Source organism: Myotis nattereri (assembly GCF_964212035.1).
Source record: "Myotis nattereri genome assembly, chromosome: 12".
Classification (NCBI taxonomy): Eukaryota; Metazoa; Chordata; class Mammalia; order Chiroptera; family Vespertilionidae; genus Myotis; species Myotis nattereri.
In genome coordinates, this window is record NC_138087.1 from 56757000 (window position 1) to 56778019 (window position 21020).

General features: G+C 48.1%; 1 protein-coding gene across 1 annotated transcript in view; it reads right to left on the reverse strand.

Moving 5' to 3' along the window:
* GABBR2 (gamma-aminobutyric acid type B receptor subunit 2) overlaps window positions 1–21020 on the reverse strand; it is a 312072-nt gene continuing 291052 nt past the window's right edge. The window contains exons 14-19 of the mRNA XM_081103760.1: window positions 16447–16557; window positions 12551–12775; window positions 10490–10672; window positions 7658–7787; window positions 5160–5277; window positions 1–2544 (exon numbers count right to left, since the gene is read on the reverse strand). Coding sequence (XP_080959886.1) covers window positions 2379–2544; window positions 5160–5277; window positions 7658–7787; window positions 10490–10672; window positions 12551–12775; window positions 16447–16557 — 933 coding nt within the window. The 3' untranslated portion in view covers window positions 1–2378. The remainder of the gene's footprint in view (window positions 2545–5159; window positions 5278–7657; window positions 7788–10489; window positions 10673–12550; window positions 12776–16446; window positions 16558–21020) is intronic.

The following is a 21020-nucleotide window of genomic DNA, read 5'->3' on the forward strand; positions in this document are numbered from 1 at the left end:
GACAGTTTTTCCCCTTTTATTCATAAAAACAAATTTGCAACAATTTATTAAAAATTGATACCATGCAATAGGGGGACGAGAAATTCCTCATGTACATTTGATTCTGGCAGTTCCAGTCTAATTGAAAGCGTTTGTGCACTAACATCATTGGAAAACACCTCAGGCTGAATGAAGCCTTTTCAGAAATGTGCGGTGTGTTTGCTGCGTATAAAAGAACAGACCGTTAAGTAGCTAGAGTCACTTCTGTGGGTCTTGTTATTTGCAGGGAAATTTTAAAAAATGGGTGAACCTACAGTATCAGTAAGACAGAGAATGTACTTTGTGGGTTAGCCTAGAAGACTGTGCACGTTCAGGAGTCACAATGGGTTACAGACGCACACACTCACCTCCGACTGTCCAATACTTTTGTTTCTTTTTCCCCTGCTATGCTGGAATAATATTTCTACAGGTATTTTTTTGTGTGTATACATTATGTACAATGAATTATCTCTTTCTCTTTGAAAAATTAATGTGACCCTTTAAATTAAATCTGATTTTGGTGAAATCAAGAAAGCAAGTAAATACTGTAATACACAGTGAGTGACAACACCGGTTTTTAGTGCCTAAACAGACAATGACTTCAACTTGACCTGTGATGTGTGAACATTTTTTCCCCCTAAAAGCTACAGTACCTCCATAACCTCTCTTTGGGGGAGGGGAGAGGAAAGCTACACTACGTGAAATAGGGTGTTCTGAAATGTTGGCGATGGTAAGATCCCCGTGGGCCCTTTTGTCAAAGCCTGGTGGTGACAGCAGCATATTCCTGATGTCAGTGGTCTGGGAAGGGATTATTGCCTGCCTGTGGAAGCTGCCATTAGGTTTCTTTAGGGAGTGAGCGGCTGCTCAGTTGTGCAGATGTCCTGGACGTTGTCATTCAGGCCTTTCTTCAGCAAAGAATGAACCTGTCTAGGAAGGTCACAAAGGTCATAGGGAGCCTCTCTTCAGCCAGCTGATCCTGGTAGAGGGCTGTGTTGGGAGCTTCTGTGGGCCACTCCCCTGGCTGTTGTGAGGGCTAAAGGTCACGGTCATCCTGATACCTCGCGGATCAGGTCGCTTCATTGTTTGGTATGAAGCTTTCCTGCAGGAGATCAGGTGAGATAGGCAGGGATGGGTATTATTTCAAGCCCAACTTGTTAGAGAGGGGAGACTGAGGCTCAGAGAGACACTAGTGACCTGCCCAAGATCATGGAGGGAGTCAGCAGTGGAATAAAGACTTGAACCCAGGTGTGTCTTACTCTCAGGAGGTGCTCTTTGGGGTTCAACTACAAGGAAAGAGTGACAGTGTGCTGACTGATCACCCCTGTGACCCCCATGGGCACAGCCTGGACTGAAGGATGCCTTCTGAAGCTGAGAGAAGCCCTCAGCTAGCAACTCCTTCCCCTATGAGTACAGGGATGTCTTCTAGAAGAATGCCCATGATTCACTTTGGTCAGAAACAAAGTCAGTGGGAAAAAACAATAACAGCAACAACCCAGCAAGCCCTTGGGCCCTGATGAGAGAGGTTAAAGTGCACAATCTTTCTTTTTTGTGTATGCTGGGAGCAGACATCCCATGATTAGCTCAGGTGGCCCCCCTTATTACCAGGAACACCTGATGCAAACACAAGGACATGGCCAATGAGGTGGGTGCGTGACCGACCGTCGGTGAATGCTGCAGAGTGTGTCTGCAGTGACGTGCCCTAAATCCCCACGGTTCAGAACGGGTGTTATTGTGTTAATGTGTGGCATTTATCAGAGAGTAAGGTCCCACCAGGAGGCTTGTGAGCCAGCCTGCTCCCGCACCCCGGCCCTGGGCCACCTGCTGCAGAGCTGTGCCTGGCTGCCCTTCCTGTGGGCTCCCTGCTCCAGGAAGGCTGGTTGGCTGGACTGGCAGCTGTGGGCCTGACTGCCCTTCCCACCTCCGTCCCCAGAGAGGAGAAGGGCTGGCCTGGGGTCTGCAGCCAGCAATGGGTGTGCAGAGGCGAAGGCCGTTTCTCCAGCAGCCCTTCCTCTTCCCAAGGCTGTGCAGCGACTTCTAGCTGGAGTTCTAGTGACTCTTTCCTTGTCTAGGTTTTTCTCTCTCAAAGTTTCAAATATTTCAGTTCCTCCTGTTTGCAGACATTAAGGAAGAAGTCAATTCCATTCCTCTTCTTTGTGAAAGAATAAAAACTTCACAAGTAAGGCGCGAGGTCAGGTGCCAAGTGCGCCCCATCCTGCCCACCGGAGTGCCATCCAAGAGTCCCGCAAGGCCAGCATGGCGCCCAGCTTCTCCGCAGCCAGATCCGACAGTGTTCCTGTAGCAGACGCCTCTGCTCTGTGTGGTTCTGTCATGGGGGAGGCCCAGCCCCAGGCCTACCACCCTCACAGGCCCGAGACCATAACTCGGAAGGAGGGTGGCACATGTCTGTGGCGGGGGCTGGCGGTGGGGCTGACGCAGGGGCTGACACAGCTGGCGTCCACACCTCCAATGGATGGGAGGTAGGCGTGGTGGAGGATGGGGAGCTGGAGGGACAGCCGGCGCTGGATGCTGTGGCAGGGAGACAGAGAGAGGGAGGAGTGTTAAGGGAGGCTATCTGGCTGCTCACCAGAAAGTCCCTGGACTCGCTTCGGCTAAGAGGCTGATGGTGAGTAGCACAGTTTTCTCTGAATTCTCTGAATTCAAGATCATCTAACCATTCACCTGTCTAGCAGGTATTTAATGCAGGCCTACCTGTACCGCCCTGGCAAGAACCAGGGAGACAGTAAGCTAGGAGGGTGCTCCTTGAGCTTCTGGTGATTCCTAAGAATAAGGCTTTGCCCTTTCAACAGGGCTTTCTGCAAACACAGACAGCTCTCACTGTCTACTCTTGCAGGCCTCCACATGGACGTGGCCTTGGGTTTCATCCCTGAAAGGCTTCTCAGCTGACCCATCCTTCCCCACTGGCTCTGCCTCCCTGCCTCGTCCAGGAATTCAGCCCTTCTTGCTGGGCCAATTCCAGAAGGTTCCTTCCTGGTCTTCGGTGACTAGCATTATTTCTTCAACACTGAGATGGGACACTCAGGGCTCTCTAAGATCTGCCTCTTGCCAGGTTCTCCAGCTGGATCTTCTACTCCCTCTCTCCATAAGCTCTACCCTCCGCCAGCTAGTTTCCCCTGAAACACTACTCATGGCCACTCTCCAGCCTCTGCATAGGCTGTTCCCCGCCTGGAGAACCTTGTTCTACTTCCCATCTGATGAGCTCTTTTCCTTTAAGATGCAGTTCAAATGTCACCTTTGTGCAAATTCCCCCAGAGAATGAGCCCACTCCTCCTCTGAGCCCCCAGAGCCCTCAGGAACTTCTGAAATGCAGCCAGAAATACCAGAGCCAGAGCTGGGGGAGGGTTTGCTTGACCGATGGAGGAGCAGACTGGAAATGGAACTGCCTTCCAACTCCCTTCTACTGCCACACCTCCACGCTCACCTTCTCATCATTCTTCACTGTGACAGGCAGGTCAGGAAGTCACCTTAGTTGTTGGGAAAGCTGCTCTGGGGGATGTGCGCAGGCCACCGCCCCTGCTTTGCCCAGCTGCGCTTGGTGCACGTCTCCATGGCAGCTGGGAAGCTGCCTTCCCTGTATTCTTAGGCCTGCTGTGTCCCCAGCGCCTGGCCATGCAGGTGGGACGAAACTCCAGATCTCCACAAAAACCCAGAAGGCAAAAGCAGTATTCCCGTAATAAAGATGAGTTTATGTAACTTGCTCACAGAAACAAAGCAGAAACAAACAAGGTGGGACTTCTGCTTCTGTTAAACCACAGAGTTCTGTGGAGGAGGCCAATCACAGTGGCTGCCTCAACGCACAGGCTGTGTCTGGACTGTACGGAGGGCATTGGTCGGGATCTGAGACGGATGGGGACAGATGCAGGGCTGGTTGCCCCCACTCCTTTTAAGGACCTGTTGGCCAAAAGGGCTTCTCTCAAGAGATACTTTGCAAGGTGCTCACGAGATAAGGGTGTTAAAGATCTCATTTTGAACCTTTGTAACATCAACTATGACCAATTCCTAAGGCAAGATGGTGTTGGAAAAGAGTCCAGAACAAGGGAGCTGATGAATCAACTCTGACTTGGGGAAGGGTGCTCTCTAACTGGGCAAGGTGGGCATCTGTCTGGTTGTCAGAGCCACAGAATTCTGCTGTCTGGTGGGATCATGTTTACATTTTCATTCATTCATCAGACACTTGCCAAGGACCTACTCAGCTCTTGAACCTGTGTTTAGTTCAAGGGACATATGAAGGACCCATATCTTACTGTCATGGTGCTGACATTCTAGTGTAGGGAACTGACCGGTAAATCGCTGACACATGCCATGTAACCATCACTAATAGTTCTGACTGTAAGCCAGTGAGCCTTGGAGCTAATTGGGTGGAGAGGCTATTAGCTCTAACACTGAATGGTCCCAAATGGCAAGGCAGTTGGTGATTCAGCTGTTTTTGCTGGTTCTCACTGCTTGTCACTTCCCAGGAGCCAACTTGCAGGGTTGACCTTTCTAATCTCTGCTTCCAATCTGTTGTGAGCTGGGAAGAACTAAAAACTACCACTGGGAACAAAGCGAACTGAGATGTCCAGGTCTGTGCTTAGAAGTTTTCTTCTCATTGAGTTTTCTCTGACCACCCTATTTAAAACTATACTTCTAACCCCCTTCCCTGCTTTATTTTTCTCCACCATTTAACATACTAGGTTTTGCTTTTCTAATTAAGTTATTGTCTTACAAATAGATTGGTAGCCCCATGAAGGGAGGGATTTTTGTCTGTTTTCTTTACTGCTGGGTTTGACACACAGTAGGTCTCAGTAAATCATTCTTAAATAAACGCATTTAGCAAGATTAAGTTTTATACACAATAAAGCCGATGTGCTACAGTGGAGAACCTGGGATTTGATATTAGACAGACCCAAGTTCAAATCCCATCTCCTGCACATAGCAACTGGATGAGCTTTGACGAGTCACCTTCTTTTTTCAATGTTAGTTTTCTCATCTGTACAATGAGCACTGTCATCTGACTTGCACCATGGGATTGCTGTGGAGTTCAAATAAAATAAAGAGCATGAAGACATGGTGCATGGTAAACTGTAAACTGTTCTGCAGGTGTCACGTACTCTGACAGCAATTCTCAAGGAGAAGGTACTTACTGTTCCGGGGAGTTTATGTCTTCTATAGGATCTTTGCATGTTCTTGACGGCTCTGTTGTGTTCCATTGCAGCTGGGGATTTTGATCGAGGTGATTTTTTAAAATGGCCTTTCCTCCATCTGAATGCAAAACAACGTCACAACACGCGATATTAACTTGATTTTTAAAAATTGACAGTGCAGTATTTTTAGGATGCTGCCCCAGGAGTGAGGATGCAAAAGAGTCCCATATCCCTCTGCATTCTCCAAGCCATGGTCTCTTCAGCAGCTCTCCTGGGACCAAGGCTGGGCGCGGAGAAACCTCCACCCAGGGACGGAAGGGTGTGCTGGAGATGTGTATGGTGTGCCCCCTGCCCTCCTTTTCTCCAAGAACAAAATAATAAAATGGGGGTGGGGATGTGAAATCAGGTCAACCAATGTAGGCAACATATAATTTCTCCTTATATCTAAGGAAATGAGCTTGTTACCTGAGTTGTAATATATTTTGGCTTACTTGTTGTTTAATTATTTTACTACTTATGATGGCTTTTGCACTGTGAAAAAATGTTCTTATTGGCCCTGGCCGGGTGGCTCAGGCAGTTGGAACTTCATTCCGTACTCCAAAAGGTTGTGGGTTTGATTCCCGGTCAGGACACATACCTAGGTTGCAGGTTTGAGGTCAGAGTGCGGTCAGGGCATGAATAGGAGACAACCCATCGATGTTTCTCTTTCACATCAATGTTTTTCTCTTTCAAATCAATAAAAACTTATCCTTGGGTGAGGCTTAAAATTATTTTTTTCTTTTGTAGTTGAATTTGTCAACCTTTTCTTTTGTGGTTTCTGTGTTTTGCATCAAAGTTAAAAAGCCTTTCCTTCCTCTGAGATTATAAATTCTTCTATACTTTCTTCTAGCATATTCATGGTTTCACCTTTTATATTTAAATATTTTATCCACTTGGATTTTTGTGTAAAGTGTAAGGATCTAACATTATTTTTATCCCAATGATATTTATTAAATAATTCATTCCCCTACTAATTTGAAATGCCCACCTTTTACGAGAAATAATTTTTATTCTTTCAATTTCCTTGTTACCTCCATTTAAACATTTTAAACAATCAATATACAATAAATTTATAATATTGCTTTTCTAATATATTAACTATATTATATATAATAAAATTAATTATAATTTTATATATTAATTTTATAATAAGAATACTTATTACTCATGTAATAATAAAAGAAACAAAATTTTTTCATTGACTTAAAATTAATTTTATAATAAAAATGAATGTATGCTAACGACAAAATGGAAACAATAGAGAAGTATATAAAATGAATTGTAAAAGATTCCCTTCCCACCCATCCTTCCACATAGGTGGGTACTGTTAACTATTTGGTGTCTGTCTTTCCAAATAATTTTAAAAATGCACTTACACTCACATGCAATTTATATATATCATAATGCTAGTCTTCATCTTGCTTTTCACTTGGAGATCTTGCCATATCTGCACAAATAGATCATTTTTTTTTGTTGTTAATGCTCACCCGAGGATTTTTTTTCCTCATTGATTTTATTTTAGAGAAAGTAGAAGGGAGGGGAAGCAGGGGAGAGAGAGAGACATCGATGTGAGAGAGATACATCGATAGGTTGCCTCCTTAATGTACTCTGATTGGGGCCAGGTATCGAACCTGCAATCCAATACATGCCCTTGACTGGAAATCGAACCCGCAACCCTTCAGTGCCCAGGCTGATGCTCTAACCACTGAGCACCAACCCGGGCCCACCTCACTTTGTAATAGCAGTATTATGCACCTTGTTTTATTGTACCATAATTAACGAAACTACCCCAAATAATGACCATTTATGTTAATTCCAGTTTTTCTCCCCTAAAAATAATGTGATGAACAGTGTGTGTCTATATCTTTGCCTATGTGGGAGTATTTCCTAGGACGGGCTCCCACTAGTGGAATTGCTAGGTTGAGAGGTTTCACATCTAACAGTTGGAGAGTGCCAGACTGGCTTCCAAAACGTTGCAGGAGAATTCTCAGTTCCACACACTCTTACCTACACTGGAATCTAAAATTTTGCTGAAACCAAAATGGCTTGTGTTACTTCAGCTTTCATTTCTCAGGTGGTTGTGGGGAGAGAGGGTCATGTCATATCCTGCTGACGATTCCTTTCCTGTACATTGATGTGGCGCATTGGAAACTAAGACATGTCATTTGGAGGAGTACATGTGATCTATTTGCTAAGAACAATGTGCCCCCATCACAACACGGAATGCTGGCCATGTGTGTACAGGAGCAACTGAAGCCTCAGGGTCAGCAGAGTGGGGCTGTAGATGGACACTGAACTGTGGGCAGAGATATGGGCTCCAGGTGCTCCAGCTCTGCCTGTGTGATTTCAGACCAGCCCGCCCCTCCCTGACCTCGGTTTCCTCATCTGTAAAACGGAAGGCTGACGGCTGGTATTTGATACCCAGGCCCCCTCATTGCAGGGACTCCACCTCCTCTTACCTGTGCTCTCGGAGAAGTGCCCCAGGTTGAGGATGTCGTTGAGCTCTTGGTAATGGTTCTGTTTAATGTAGGTGGTCTTTTCTGGCGTGTCCTGCAGTTGCATGGTGACCTCTTCCAAGTCTTTATCAAGCTAGAAGACAAAGGCTCCAGCTGAGTCAGAGCTCCAGCCCAGCCCCTGCCCCTGCCCTGGCAGCCAGGCCTCCAGAGCCAAGAAGCGGCTCACAGGGTCACAGGGCTGGTTTTGGGAGGCACTGAGAGCCAGAGGGGCGGGTGCATGTTGGGGAAGAGATGCAGACGGCCCTGCCAGCTCTTGTTCCAGGAGGAGCTGTGATGAGAGGGGCCTGGGCTTTGCAATGATGTGTTCAGTGCAGCCTTGTGCCTCAAGGAGCAGCCTAGGGAGGGGAGAGCATCCCAGTGCAGGCTCTGAAGCTGGCCAAGCCTAGGGGCAAGCCCAGAGCTGTTCCTCACTGGCTGTGTGCTAGCTGGTGAGGACTGATTTTAGTTCTTTCATCTGTACAATGGGTGTAATCATGGTATCTACCTTACAGGGTTCTTAAGAAGATTAAATGAGATAATACAATAATTTAGTTCAGTGCTTAACACATATAAGAGTAATCTGCCCCTGTAAGATTATGACTGTAATTATTATTATTGATACTAGCAGAGTCCTTGGAGCGGGGGAACAGATCTGCAGGACTGGCCAGCTCTTAGCCTCACACTGTTGTGGAGAATCAGAGGCGAGCCCCGGGCAGTCCAGTCCCTGGGGAATGTGTGTGTGTGTTGGGGAGTGGACCGTAGTTGGGAGGGGAGGGGCACCCTATTACAACATAAGGGAGGGACCACGTCAACTGTAAAGTACTGTCCTGATGTCAAGAGCACAGCCATAAATTATTTAATAAGTTTTCATGTGCAGGAGGCGAGAGATACCTCTTTCTGTGTGACTCAGATGGCAAGGCTAGGATCAAAGGTGGAAGCACCAGGAAACCAGATTGTAGTTCAAGTCCAGGAAAAACAACCCCACACCTTCGGGCATTGGACAGTGGCTTGGGTTTTGGGTTCCCTGAAGTGAGTAAACTCTTCGTTGTTGGAGTGTGGAAGTCGAGGGACAGAAACCTGTCCTACTCTGCTCCTGTGGCTAGTGGAGGGCGGCCCCACAGTAAAAGCCAGCGCTAGATGCCAGACCGCTGTGCAGAGGCTCTTGTGGCAGAGACTGTGAGCAACTGGAAATACAGAATACTCACATGTGAATTTCAGATAATAAGGGATCATTTTCCAAAGTAAGTATATCCCAAATATTGTGGGGGACATACTTACACTAAAAATATGACTGGTTGTTTGTCTGAATTAAAAATCTTTTTCAAAATAAAGATAAATTTTATTCTCATTATAAAAATGATTCATGTTCATCATAAGAAATTCCAACAACGCAGAGGAAAGTGTAAAGAATCAAATATTTGATTTGGTTTATCTTCCCTGGTATACAAAGTCCAGCATTTGAAGTCTGGCTTGGGCACCAAGGAATCTGGTGATGGCCTCTGAGATACTCAAGAACCAGTGGAGGACCTTCAGGACAAAGGTGAGGTCTGCTGCAGCACACTCTCCGGAAGTTTCTCTTTACTTCCTTCTCCCTTGTGGTCCATCACGTAGATGTAAGTGATTACAGGTGAGTGTGGAGAGTGAACAGTTGAGGGGCGTGCACACAGTTAGGAAGCTACTTGTGAAATAGCAGAAGATGTATTTTGTGCTCCGCTGCCTGGGTTCCTGATACAGGACTCCTGAAACCCTTATAATTTCCCGTGTGAGAAGTCTGTTTTTGTTCTAATGAGGCAACTCTGGGTGGGCCCCTGGATGACGGCTGGTCATTGGCAAGACCAAACCATGATTAGAAGCTTGGAATTTTTAGCCCCACCCTGTTCTCCTGACAGGGTGAGGAAGCCTCCATAATTACCCCAGCAGTACAGGGCTCGGAGAGCTTCCAGGCTGGCAAACACATCCACACCGGAAGATGACGCGCCCCCACTCCATGTGGGAGGAGCACAGGTGCTTGGGGTCCCTCCCAGACCTTGCCCTATGTATTCCTTCATCTGGCTGTTCTTCTGAACCCTTTATCATACCCCTTAATAAACTGGTCAACATGAGTGTTTCCCTGAGTTCTGTGAGCTGCTCTAGGAAAGTATCTGAACCTGAAGAGGGGATGGTAGGACCCCCAAACTTGTAGCTAAATTTTTAGGACAGAAGTTGAGGGTAACCTGGGGACCTACTACTTGTGATTGGCGTCTGAAGTGGGGTGGGAGCAGTGCTGTGGGACTGAGCCTTTAACCCGTGGGATCAGACACTGTCCCCCGATAGTGTTAGAACTGGGCTAAATCATAGGTCACCCGGCAGGTGTTGCAGAGAATTGCTTGGTGGGGGAGAAGCCCCCACACATTTGGTGACCAGAAGTGTCAGAAGTGAAGTGTTTGTGTGAGTAGTAGAGGAGACACACAGGAGGTGTACCACTGAGCTTTTCCAACTCACTGCTACCATCGGGAAGTTCACAGATCTCTCAGAACGCCGTTCTTTCTGGGGATGTATTGAATCAGGGCATCGCTGGACCCCAGGCCTGGGCCAGCGGGGGAATACACTCCTGCAGATCTGACTAACAGCCTCTGTCTAGCTCACGTCCTCCTTGGTGCCTGCAGCCGGCACGATGGCAGCTGGGGCTGCACAGCTGTGATGCAGGGGTGTCCTAGAGGAGACATGGTGGGAACAGCAGCTCACAGTTCCCCGCATCGGGGCACAGGGACGCCTGAGGGAGGGCGGGGCCCTGGCTGGCAGTGCTGTGGGAGGTACCTCTGTGATCTTCATTCGCAGGCGATGGTTTTCGGACTGCAGGCCCTCGAGGCGGGATGTGCTTGCTTGGTTCACGCTGGTGACAGAGGTGGACGTTTTAGAGTCTTCTTTCTTTTGATTCTGAGTGAATTGGAAGCGTCTGTTCTGAGTTGCTGCATCTGGGTTTGTTCTCAGAGTGATAAGCTGAAAGAACATAGGTGGGTTTGAAAAGAGAACCCTCCATCCAGCCTTCCCGCAGGTCCTGCACTGGAGGCAGCAGGGGCCATAGGAAGCACATGCTGTGAGTCCAGAGCCCTGGGCTCAGGACTGTCTCTGCCGTTCACGTGTGCGTGACCTGGGCAGCCCCCTTCCCCTCGCTGAGTCTCCGTCAACTTCCTTGTCAGTAGAAGTCTGGTCTTCAGACCCTGATTCCACCTGTGTCCCAACTATCCTGCAGAGCCCACTAGGGCCCCTTAGGCCTGGCTCAGCCGAGCCTCACTCTGCCTCGGGCCTTGCGCCATGTGGAGAATAAACATGAAGGTGACAGTTGTAAAGATGGTGGGACGGAGGAGAGTGCAGGCTTCTTGTTAGAACCACTGGTGAGTGTTGGGGGAAGACTAGTGACTAGCTCTGTCGCTGACAGAGACATTTTTATATGAGAAAAGGTTGCCACTTGACCCTGATCTTACTTACTTAGTTGAGAAACATCACTGGTTTAAGGCAGGCTCTGGGCTCAGGACTGGAGAGCAGGGGCTGAGCGAGCCACGACCCCTGACCACCAGGGCCTCATGGGCCAGGGGCGAGGGGCTGAGCTCTGAGGAAGGCTGGGAAGGCTGGGGAGGATATGGGAATCCCAGGGGGAAGAAGCGGCATATGCCAGCACAGGGAGGCTGGGGCTCAGGGCGCTTATGGAGAAGGGCTGTTTGGATGGTGGATAGGGATTTCTGGGGAGACTGCAGGGTCCTGAAAGGCAGCCCAGTGTCAGAAACTTGATCCTGGAGACAGGAGGGCAGTGAGGACCTACTGAGGGTGACAGAGCAGAGTGACACGACCAGAGTGGGGCTCAGAATCATCTGGCATCTTTTGCAGGACAGAGAGAACGTCGGAGTGTAGGAAGCTGGAGCCTGGGCAGGTGTCGACAGCTAGAGAAGGGAGGAGTATTCGCCAGAGGCACTCAGGGCAGAGCCGACACTGCTTGGGGACTGACTGGGCATCCAGGAGGATGCAGGTGCCATGGGCAGCCTCTAGGGGAGGGGGGGGGGGGCCCTGCGTGATCTCTCCCTCATCTCCTCCTAGGCAGACACTCCCCTGCTTGGGCCAACAACTCCTTCCCCACTCTCCCTGTTTCCCGAGACCCACGGAGGTCAGGCTTCCCTCTGTGCAGATCTGCTGCTGCAGGGGTTCCCAGGAGGGCAAGGCCTCTGGCTCACCTGCCTGCTGCTGGGCAGCATAATGTTTGAAAAGCACCTCTCAGGGTGGTCCTGCAGGTCAGCTTTCCAGATGAATGAAACAGGTAAGTGGCTGTGAGAAATGGTTTTTCTTTGTGACCCACTAATGCTACTTCTGCCACTCTATCTTAAGGCAATAATGGGAAATAAGGAACATGTGTTATGTGGAAAAGTCGTTTATAGTAAATAAAGTCGGAAACAAAAGTAATGAGCACCAATAAGAGACCCAGTGACAAGTAAACGTGGGACTTTCCCTCAGTGAGGTTATAAACGTGGGGAAATACAAAACACAAAAAATTAAGTGAAAAAGGCAAACTGCAAAGCAATATATGTGCTAGAATTATAGCTAGATCTGAAAAAGCACCACTGCCTCACTATTAAAAACACTGGAAGAAACACATAAAATATTAACAGTAAAAAAACAAAACAAAACGTTTTTTTCTGGGTGGTAGGACTATGTTTGGTTTCTGAAAATCTGGCTTTTACTCTTCTGCGTTTTCCAAACTTTCTGCTGTGTTCATCATAAAAAGAATGTGTACAACTTAGGAAGTGGAGGAAACTCAGCAATCCCCTGTGACAGAGCTGGAGGCCAGAGGCCAGGGTGGTGAGGGTGTGCTGTGGGCACTGCCCATACCTTGGGCACAAACACCAGGCAGAGGGTGATGGTGCTGCAGAAGATGATGACCAGGGCCACGATGCAGAACTGCACGTTGGGCTGGTCCCGGGTCAGGAAGGAGACGGCGGCCCCGATGATGCACATGATCCCCACATTGTAGACGCTCATCCCGATGTACTTGCTGTCGTTGAGCGCGGGGATGCTGACGTTGCGGGTCTCCCAAGCTAAGAAACAGCCGAACAACTGAAATGGTGAACAGAAAGGAAAGATGGTCATTACCACGTGGTGGCACACGCTCTCTGTTCTGAGAAGCAACTGAACAGGGGGCTACTTGGGAAGTGGGGGGTGCGGGGCGGGAGGCTGGGGCTGAGCTATCACCCAGGTCTTCTGGAGGTCACCACCTGTCTCCGCTCACGGCCCTGGTTGAGTCTGGGGGTGCCGATCCGGAGTGTTACAGCTGTCTGGTTCTCTTTTGCCGCCACCCCAGGTTCATGCACAGACCCACAGGAGCCATAGTGGGAAGGACCTTCAGACATGACCTTCACCATCTCCCCTCGTTCTACAGAGAACAGTGAGGCCCAGAGAGAGGAAGGGACTTATCCCAGGCCCCAGAGCAACACGCTGGCCAAAGTGGACCGTGTCTCTAGAAGTTTAGTCCAGTCTTTTTCCCCATTATACCAGCAGGAGCCCCTGTGTCTGGGACTTCTGTTACCCTACAATGCACATGGCTACCCAGAACAGACACTGTGTTTCCTAGCCTATACATGACTAGGTTCTGGACAATGCCATGTAGTGTGCACAAGGACGTATAAGTTCTGGAAAGTGTCTTTAAAGAGAAAGATGTTCTTTTCCTCCTTCCTAATAGATGGGGTAGAACAGGTGGAGTTCAGACCACTAAGTCATCTTAGACTACAACGTGGAAGCAGCATGATGAAGATGGGGGCCCACAGATGCCAGGAGCTCAGGTGCGGGAGCCCCCACACCTCTCCGAGACTGCTTACTTGAGAGGGAAATTAACTGTCCCTTTAACCACTATTATTCTGGTTTTCGGTCCCTTGCAGCTCTACTCTTAACCAGTATCTCCCAACAGAATTGAGCAGGTAGAACTCCAATGTAATCTGAAGCGGTGTGTTGAGAGTTTATCTTCACAGGTGGTCTAAGGGCAGGGCAGGCTGCAGAAGGAAGTACAGATAAAATGCCGGGGAGAAAAGTGTGTGGGTGGGAGGGAGAGCCGACCGAGACCGCTGACTGAGCAGGGGCTTCTGCAGTGCAGCATCTCCAGGAGGCCTTCCCACAAAGGCCCTCTTCGCTGAGATCTCCTCACTGCAGCTGGGGCATGGGCCATCTGCCTGAGCCACTCAGCAGCACAGTGAGGGACTATGGTTCGGGGTTTGGTTTACTTTGGCACCGCGATGCTGTGTGGCAGAAGGGTGGCTGGCACAAGGCCGGAGGATCTGGAATCTGCTCTGCTGTCCACTGGCTGTGTGACTCTGGGCATGTCACTTCACCTCTCAGGACCTCAGTTTCAATATCTGTGGAATGGGAATAAAAATACCTCTCTTACAGGGTTTCCTTCCAGATGCAGTGAGAGGGCGGATGTGAAAGCATATTATAAATGGAAATGTCCTATATAGAATGTAAATGGCATTTTGTAATTGGTATTATGTTATACAGTCATGGTTGTTCTCCTCTCCTTTTCTTGGTGTGTTATCTCACAGACTGATTTATTTTTAAAAAATTCCTTTTAAAATGGGGAACCAGAAGCCCAGGAAGCAGACACGAATGAGGGAAAGAACCCACAGCTGTGAAGGTCTGCTTTGTGCTGGTGCCCTCAAAGTCAGCCCCCTGGCATCCCACAAGGGCACTGGGCATGGCTGCCACATCTCACAAGGGACAAAGAGGCTGAGCAAGGCCCAGGTCCCGCGGTAGTGAGTGTCAGGGCTAGATGGGCGCTAGGTCTCCTCTCTCTGACAGGGGGTCTGACCTGCTTTGATTTCAGACTTCTGACCTCCAGAACTGTGAGATGTTTTAAGTCACCAGTTTGTGGTAATTTGTTATGGAAGCCACGGGAAACTAAGACGCCATCCATGGATGGTACCGGCTGCTTTGAAGGGGTAAGCTCCCCATCACGGGAGGTGTGGAAGCCGTGAGTGAAAGAACACTTGTTGGAATGCTCATGGTGGGCTGTGCGGTGTGAGGATGGTGAAACATCTGACAGCAGAGCGGAACTACAGGGCTGTGCATGCTCTTTCCAGCCATGAGATTCTGAGGTTCAAGTGCAGGAAGAACTAGGAGAGGGGCTTTTAGTGATAAACCCTAAGGGCCAGGAGGGCTGTGCACACTTCTTTGCATACACTGGACACTAAAGGATTTGTGCTGTTAACTACAGTTTTATTGACAAGATCTGATTGGTATTAGCTTTACTGGAAGAGATACAGTCATCTCCAACCACTTTTGGAAGTAGGTGGGGAAGATAATGAATGGCCAAACAGTATAGATAAAACCAGTTTAGAGTCGATCTGATTCACATAATCTAATTTCACAGAATCAGGGTCAAGAACATGGAGGCTGAAGGGACCCTGGAAAGAGTCTAGTTTCACTCTCTTTACTCAACAAGGGCTGGGGCAACTCAAGTCATGGAAGTTGCACATTTCCTGTAACAGGGCTCCTTTCTTCCCAGGGTCGCCATCACATCTGTGAACACTGCTCTGTCATATGAAATCCTTCCTTACGTGGCCAGGGGGCTGCTTCGCCCACTGGTGATGACGCTATCCTTGTGTCTGTGCCACTTCTCTGACAGCCCTGGTGCCCAGGATCCCAGAGTGTGTCCCTTCCCAAGCCTAGGGCCTTAGGCCGGTCTTTTAATGACTCATTTACATTCTGGGAACCTCCTGTGGGCACTTCCAGGTCATTACCTCATGGGACTCCGATGGCAGCCCTGTAGTTCGCAAAGGACCTCTATGGAAGCACAAGAGGGTCTCAACTAGTGTGAAGTGAGGGAAATCTTTGCCGAGGGTCCCCTAACACCTGCTCTTCTCGTGTAGCCCCTTGAAGGACCCAGGATTGACCACTAACAGTTTCGGAAGCAGCAGCAGGTGTGGGAGCATTTGAGCAGCGTAAGGAATCCCAGTTTATTTTAGGACTTTTCGAGGGGGCTTCACTTTCCACTTCTGAGTGGAGGCCACACAGTAGCAGATGGTGGCTTAACTTCCTGTGGAAGATCTGAGGAGGGTGTCGCAGCAGCTTCCTGCCACTGCAGGGGTTTTAAGTGAAGGCACAGTTTTCACAGCATGTGGAGAGAAGATTCAAGGCTCAATCTGGGATAAGATAAGGTGGCGCTCACCTCTCAAGGCCTTCCTCACCTCGACATTCCACAATCGTGTGAGCTGGGCTTGGTACGTGATCTTTGATATTAACAGATGAGTAGAGTGGAAAGAGTGCTAGGTTCTGGGACTGAAAGTTACCAGATGGCCTGTGGCAAATCACTTAACCTCTCTGATCCTCACTTTCATCATCTACAGAATTGGATGAGTCCAGTAACCTCCCAAGGATTTAGAGGATCCAGTGAAATTCGGATGTGAGCATGCGCTAGATGTTAACCCCCTGCCCTCCAGGAGTGGGACAGAGGCAGCTGCCCAGAGCCATGCTCCCAAGTTTTGTTTGACTCTGCCACTTACTAGCTGAGTGACTTTGGGCAAACAGCCTCAGCGTATTCCTCAGTGAAGTACTGATGAATACATTATTTACACCAACTCACAGGGTTGTTATGGAAATTGCCATACCTTGTGGCAGGTACTGGGCCTGGCATAAAGCAAGTGCTTAGTCCTGGGGGTTCTTATTTTTATGTTGCTGGAGGCCCTTAGAGTGTGACAGGAAAGCATCTCCCTGCACCCAGCCTCCTGCTCTGCACCTACCATGAGAAGCCCCTTGTAGGCATAGACGATGCCAAGCCAGATGGTCATGTGGGTGTTCTCACAGTGCTCCAGGAGAGGGCGGATGGAGATGTCTCGTCCTGCTGGGTCCGGCTGTGCAAAGAAAAAACAGAAACCCAGGGATGGCACTGGGCACCCTTCCAACAACCGGGTCCTTACCTGACTGCGCTTTTCCCTCCCATAAGCCACAGCTAGTGCCACCATCAGGATTTTTGGATCCGCCTCTTTTCCACCTGTGTTCCTATGGGGGTGGGCCTCAGCGAGTTTGACTGCCTTCTGTTTGTTGGCTGTGATTCAGTCTGTACTAAAGTTATATATGTTTGTTATGCCCTTTCAAAATGAGTCAGAGCTCCTGAGGGTAGGGACTGAGTCACTTATGTGCCCCTAGAACCTAATATAAGACTTGGTCCAGAGCCAGCATCTATAACATTTGTTGAAAGAGGGGGGAAATTGAGGCACAAAATTAGGTCAGGAGTCCTTTAGGTATCTCTGGAATGAACTTGGGGAGCTGCAGATACAGATCTACTGGCTGGGCCAATTAGATCTACTGCCAAGCTCTTCTAAAGAGACCCTCTTGCCCACCACCCCATTAAAGGAGCTCTGGTGGCTGCATTACCCATCTGGGGCCAGAGCTGATTGGACAAGGGGTGGGCACCTGACTCTAGGCAGCCAATCCAGAGGCTGGTCAGAGACCTATGTGGTTTCCTAGAGCAGAGTGCTCTGCCCAAGAGGAATGATAGAGAGGATCCTACCCAACCTCAGTAATTAGAACTGGAAACCTCTGGGAGAGAATCAGGAAGGAGGTAGCAAAAGGAGAAAAATACACTCAGGGAAAGAAAAAATATATACTGTACATATACAGGGTGGGGCAAAAGTAGGTTTACGGTTGTTCATATGGAAATGAATACAATAATTAACAAATAATAGTACAAGAATAAACTCTGTGCTTTACATACTCACAACTATAAACCTACTTTTGCCCCACCATGTACTTTTCCTGAATCATTGAGAGTAAGTTGCAGATATCCTGACTGCTCACCCCTAAATATCTAGCATGTGTTTCCTTAGAACAAGGAGATTCTGTTACATAACCACACACACTTAACCAAATTCAGGAAATTTAACATTGATACAGTGTATTACCTAATTTACCATCCACTTTCAAATTTCACCAGTTGGCCTAATAATGTCCTTTTAGGCAATTGTGGTTTTTCCAAAGCAGGATCCAATCTGGGACCATGTATTGCATTTGCTTGTCGTACCTTTACTCCCCAACAGTTCCTGAGCCTACTTTGGTTTTTCATGTCACTGATATTTCTGAAGTTTCCAGCTTAGTTATTTTGTAGAAAGTCCCTGAATTTGGGTTTGTCTGAATGTGTTTTCATGATTAGATTTAGGTTGGGCATTCTTGGCAGGACTCCTATGTCAGTGATGTTTGGGCCTTCTCGGTGCTTCACTTCAGGGGCACTTGATGGCATCTTGTCCTATTACTGGTGACGGTAACTGTGGTCATTTGGTTGAGGGGCTGTCTGCCAGACTTTCTGCTTCAAAGGTACCATTTCCCTCTCATAATTAATAAATAATCTGTGGGAGACACTTTGTGCCTGTGTGAGATCCTGTTCCCCCACAAACATTAACTTAGTGGTTTCAGCATCCATTGATGATTCTTACCTGAGTCACATTATTTTGGTGGTTTGAAAATGGTGATTTTCTAACACTATGATTCCATTGAAATACTTGGCATTGTACTGTACACAACATCTTTCCTTACGGCTCACTTTTAAAAATGTGTATCAGTATAGACTTGTAGGTTTCTTTTTAATTCAGTGTCTTATTATCCAGTAATATGTCTTTTTAATTCTGATGCTTAAATTTTTCCAGATTTGGCTAATGGAAACCCCTTCGCTGCTGGCTGCCTTCTGTGTTCTTCAACATGTCCCCATAATTTTTTGAGCACTTTTCTACTTCTTGGCATAAGATGTTCCAAGGTCTCCTCACATTTTTTCCCCTCAGTCTTAGAATCAGCCATTTTCCCAAGGTGTTCTGCTTCTTTTTAGCAGAGATTGGTATTTAGAAATCAATATATGGGCATTAGATGTGTTCATGGTTTCTGGGGTATCATTAATTTTAGGTCTATGTGTGAATATATGTACGTATGTATGTATTTATGAACCATCCATCATAATTTTATCTATATCTTTCTATCATCTATCTATAAATATATATGGTGTCCCAAAATGTATACACACATATTTAATAATTGTATACATTTTTGGGGGACACCCTGTATATATAAGCTCTAACACCACAGGTTTCTTGCTTGCCCCCCTCTATTTCCATATTTACATCTTTCTTCTTCTACAGTGAGAACACTGGTTTTCAATAACATCAAAATATTCTCATTTGCTTAATCCTACAAATAAACACAAAACAGTTTCAGAATTGCTACATCCATACACTACCAAGAAATTTATTAAGTAAAGTTGAAGGTTTCTTTGCATATCTGTTTGTCTTTAGAACAGATACCAATAACGGTATCTCATTAGAGAAGTATGTTCAGGATGTTGTCCTATTGAGGCCCAGGGTGAAGTCATATGCCGGAGGGGAAGGGTTAGGCATTCCCAGGGTCAATCACTAGGAGGAAGGGGCACTTTGGTGATGTAGAAGGCGGGCCTGAGGCAGGTGGAAGATGGAACCCCTATTTCTCTTGGCTCTGTTCTCCAGGCCTGAGCTTTGAGGCAGCAATGGCCTGGGCACCTGTGAGTTGGGGAAAGACGGTGCTCCCACATGGAAGCAGGAGTGGTGGTACCCCTGGGCACAGGCCATCCTGTTACCAGATCATCCAGCTACATGGTCTCTGAGGCCTGATTCCCTTGTGTTGTCCTAAGCCACAGGAAGCCTTAGCTTGGCTTCTGTGGTTCCATGGTCACCTGAGTGCACATGCGGGCTGGAGTGCCAGCGGGGAGGGGAGGGTCATGAAGCCTCTGTCGTGGTGGCAGTGGGTACCAGTGAGAGACACCCAGGGGAAGGTGGCTACCAGAAACCACAGTCAGAGTGGCCAAGGCCAGAGATTTCCCCTCCATTGCTGCCTGGATTCTAAGGGTGATGGGAGTTTCTTCAAGTCCTTTCATTATTTAACTAAGGAGACTGAGAAGGAATGTGGTCCCAAGGTCAACAGTGACTTTGTGGCAGAACTTGAGTTTCTCTTAATATCTGACAACCAAGCAGACATTGGAATGCAGTAGCACAGGCCCATCGCGGCCATGCATGAATAGCAAACCCATTAAAGGTGACCGTGTCTGTTCTGCAATGAAAGGCACTAATTTATGACGGCCTCTTAGATTCTATGTGTAGAGGACTGATTCTGGCAAACATCTCGTTCAATGTAATGATAACTATACACAGGAAGCTGACGATGGTTGTCTGGCTTGCATGCCCCTGTGACAGACCCCTCTTCCCACTATTGGTGAGATGGTTGCAGTTTTTTTACTGAACCAGAACCACCTCCTCCTGCACCTCCACCCATTGGTCTTTCCTCCTGGGCTCCCCAGAATAACCTCAACCTCTCTCTCTCCTTGAGTCTGCACACCATCCTTTAGAAGGGGGAGACCCACAGTGAAGGTACACACCACCCCCTCCCACATGTCGACCTGGTCCTTTTGCCTGCCTGAGTTTACTGTTGGTCTAGAGGCCTAGGGTTGAGCTCAACCACCTGCTGAAAGTCCGCCCGCACCCTTTTCCAGACCTCCTTGCATTTTTAAGTAACGACCTTCCACTGGTGATTCAGATGTTCCTTAGGGTTGACTAAGACCCCGTCAGATAATTTTCATCCAACTGTTGTTAGCTCGGTCTTCCCTCTTCTGCGGCTGACATTCCAGCATAGTCACCTTTCCCTTGTTAGTAAACCCCTCCCCACCCCAGTCCCCATCTTGGTCTGCTCTGATCTCTTTGAATCCTGAAATGCTAATTCTTACATCTGGTCTTTTAGTCCCTCACCCATCTCTATAAGCTAGAAGGGCATTGGAAAACCATGGACCTGCTGAGATTTCAGAGAAGTCAGTGGGCAGAGAGGTTTCACACATCTTCCCAGTACACAGGCGCGGATCCAGAAATGAGCACAACAGTCTCCTGGTAGTGAACATCCCCCTCACACAGGTCTGTGCACACTGATCATGCATCAGAATGGCAGGGGGAGGGGGTGGTTTCAGGAGTGATGAAGTTCAGGTTCAGGCTGGGAGATGGGGACTCTGGATAAAAAAAGACCCTTGCATTGAATCTCAAAGCCAACTGGAAGAGCCACATCTCTTCTTGTCTTATGTGCCTGACCTGAGACAAGTTCAGAGTGGTCTGAGCAGTCACAGGAGGGAGAGATGTGCAGCACGGCCACCTCCTGAGCACTTACTTGGAGTCATTGCCATGCACCAAAGCGCCACTAGAGGACACCAAAGAACTGTGCGGAGAGACCCACCCAGCAGCTGCGGATGATCCTGGGCTGGGGACACAGAGCTACTTCTGTGGCTTGGTGGGGCTGTAGGTGACAAAACCCTCAGCAGCAT